General features: G+C 35.9%; 1 protein-coding gene across 1 annotated transcript; it reads left to right on the forward strand.

Annotated features, from left to right (window-relative positions):
* Positions 1-252: 252 nt before the first annotated feature.
* On the forward strand, positions 253-984 carry LOC110882635. The gene has a single exon (XM_022130611.1). It carries the CDS (start codon positions 253-255, stop codon positions 982-984), a length of 732 nt encoding a protein of 243 aa, XP_021986303.1.
* Positions 985-3,418: the final 2,434 nt, after the last annotated feature.

The raw sequence follows: 3,418 nt of genomic DNA on the forward strand, positions 1-3,418 counted from the left end.
GTAAACATTTCAGTATTAAAGATGGCAGATGAAAATAATGATGATGCGGTGCCGAGAGTCACCGAGCAAATGAGAGAAGTGATTGCCGAGGAGGTTGGAAAGGCAATCGAAAATAGTTTGTCCGGTTTTATCGATAATATCCAAACCACGGTATTAACGGTAGTGGATGAAAGAATCAAGAAATTGGAAGATAGTGCCAATTCAATGCAGGAAAAGTCCGGAGGATGAAAGCCTTGTTCATACAAGGAGTTCATGGCGTGTGAACCGCCAGTCTATAATGGGGAGGTAGACCCAATAGTATGCCAACGATGGCTAAGTGATATCGAGGGGGTATTTGAGAGAACCCATTGTGATGAAGATGACTACATAGCCTGTGGTACGGGTCAGTTAAGAGGTCAAGCGAAAGATTGGTGGGATAACAAGAAGAAAGAAATTGGAAGTGAAGCGGCTAAGGCTATGACGTGGGATGAATTTAAGACACCGTTTCTTAAACATCATACTCCTAAGGCGGTTGTTAACAGAATCAAAGAAGAATTCATGCAGCTTAGACATAAGGGTGAGTCCATTCACAAAATCACGGGAACGTTCATGGATAAAATGGAGTTTTGTAATGAACTGATAACAAACGAAGAACAGAAGATATATTATTATTACAATATGTTGAGCACCGAGTATAGGGAATTTATGACTCCTTCAAAATACGAGACCCTTACCGAGATCATAAATGTTGCTCGGGAACGGGAGATTGAATTGAAAAAGCAGGTTGAACGGGTCGAACGAAGGGCTCATGATGTTAATCCAAGCCCTACCAAGAAAATGCGAACGAAGGTAACGGGGAAGAAATCAGATGCAAAAGGCGGGTCGCCAAATTGCAAAATATGTGGAAAGGGTCATAGGGGCGAATGTCGCTTCAAGGATAAACCTTGCCCCATATGTCGGAAAACTCTACGGGACATATGGCTTCATCATGCGCAGAAAAAGTGACAGTTTGCAACAATTGCTATCGATCGGGTCACAAGAAGTCGGAATGTCCTGACCTAGTGGGAAAGAAAGACGGGCAAGACGCGAAAGGTGAAGCTCCGTGTCACACCCTGGCTTGGCGGAAGCGTGGGTTTATTTGGTGTGACTTCTTAATACCATAGCTTAATCACAACAAAGCTATATGAAAGTAAAACCATGATGATCATCCATTGATTCAAGTTTTAAAAGTAAAATACGACAACATTGTTTTCAAACGTCGACACATGCAACGGAATTACAACACAACAAAATAAAAACATTGTTCATAAGACACAACCACAGAACATGAAATAACATAGTTTAAGACTTATGACTCGTCCAGGTAAAAGCCACAACCCCTAAACTTGGATGACATCACTCCTCTTACGCAGCATGAAGACATAGCATACCTCGCCAGATCCCTAATTCCCTAAAATACATGTAAGTTGAAAAATCAACAAAAATGTTCAGCGAATTCATGTGAAAGTGAGTATGTAAAAACCTTTGTAATACATTTGTATGTATGAAAAATCCCTGGTATGTAGAAAATAAGGAAAAATGAGATCACCATTGGTTTGCAAGGCCAATGATATGTGTGAAGTGCAGTAGGAAGACTCAAACCTAGCAGATTTTTGCGTCGGGCTCAAAGTCACCCCGAGGTCCGTACAGTTGGGCCTGGAGTTGGGCTCGCTACACCCAGATAGATCTACCGCTAATGACCCTCGGTCCTACAATGAGGATTAATGGCCTCTAGTTTCCGCCTACCCACTCACATGATCTAAGTAGTAACCCTCCTTACGCTAACCATACCATGTATAAAAGTATCCGTAATCATTGTAACATGTATTTCACCCCCGAAGTATAAAAACTGAAAACAGTTAAGAGAAAAGAGGGACATGAACTCACAGAAGTGCGTCTCGAAATAGTCCGTCCCAAAATAACCTGCTGCGTGACGACCTACACGTACTAACCTCTATTAGACGGACGGCCGTGCCTTGGCTTAAGGTGTAACGTTTTTGGGAAATAGTTAGACAACTATTTCGTATTTACACTTCTTAATTATTTAATAATTATATTCCTTCCCAAGGATGGGGCTTTTAATACATGTGCGTTTTTATAATTCCAAAAATATATTTTAAGTCTCACTTAAAGAATATACTTTAATTACTTGTCTAAAACGTTTTAAATTCCCAAAATATATATATTCTTCCCAAAAATATTATATTTTACTTCATACCATTTCCAAAATAATACTTTTTATCAAAATACGCATTTAAGAGTATTTTCCGAAAATACATAAGTTACATTTTAAGGTTCGTGTTGTAATTATAATACTGGTGTAACTTAAATATTTATACGTGAAAGCGTTGGTATTTTTTTTGAGTCGTTACCTCGTAGTGTATTCAAGTTATATTATTTTTACTCTAAAAATAATATATATAGTTCACAAAATAATCATAAAATCACACAAGCGTTTTACTATGAAATATATATTCTAAATATATATTTAACAAGTTTTATTTACGAAAACCCACCTCCGACACTTGGAAAATTTGTAATAAAAATCATGGCGAATTTTGTTTGGAAAAACAAGTTAAAAATATATTTATAACACTTGTCACAAAAATATTTCTAAGTGTTATTTTCTGGAAAAATTTCGCCAGAGTTTCCTCTGTAACTGGAGGTGGCCACGTTTACTAGCGTATCATTTTCTTTTCAAAATTCAATCAATCAATTTTCCAATAATCAATATACAACATTCAAACATCAAACTAGTCAAAAATAAGTATAAATCGCAAACTCATGAACTTGTAAGTCTTGTAAAAATATGTAGAGATTTTCTAACACATTTAGTGGATCTTGTCGTCTTTAAAAATAAAATTTGTTTCTTGAAAACTTTATTTTAAAAGAATATGTAATTTGACAACTTCTAGTCAAAAGTTACAAAAATGTTTCTTTGTTAAATCCTTTTGTTACACAAGTGTTCACACACTTGATTTTTCACTAAAAGACTTGTAGTTTATGGAAAATCCGGGTTTTAAACAAGACTTGCATCTTACACTTGGTTCTTCCAAAAAACCACTTGTAGATCTTTAGATCTACTAGTTTAGAACTCTATTTTACAAGAAAAATCACTTTTACACAAGTTCATGTTTATATGTGGAAGGGTTCATCATCTTGCAACTTTTACATTTAACATATTACTAGTTCATGTTCCATGAACATGATCTAGCATGGTTAGATGACGATCTGTTCCACTACTAGCAACTAACAACATAAAATAATCACAACTAGTCAAGATTTACAAAATTTACACCACTAGTTTCTTTTTAACCAACTAGTTCATCATTCTTTCAAGACTTTTAGTTTTGATCTTGTATGTTCTTGAGTTTTAACCGTTAAATCTCTTATTAACCAC

Source organism: Helianthus annuus, chromosome 7 (genome assembly GCF_002127325.2).
Source record: "Helianthus annuus cultivar XRQ/B chromosome 7, HanXRQr2.0-SUNRISE, whole genome shotgun sequence".
NCBI classification, from domain to species: domain Eukaryota; kingdom Viridiplantae; phylum Streptophyta; class Magnoliopsida; order Asterales; family Asteraceae; genus Helianthus; species Helianthus annuus.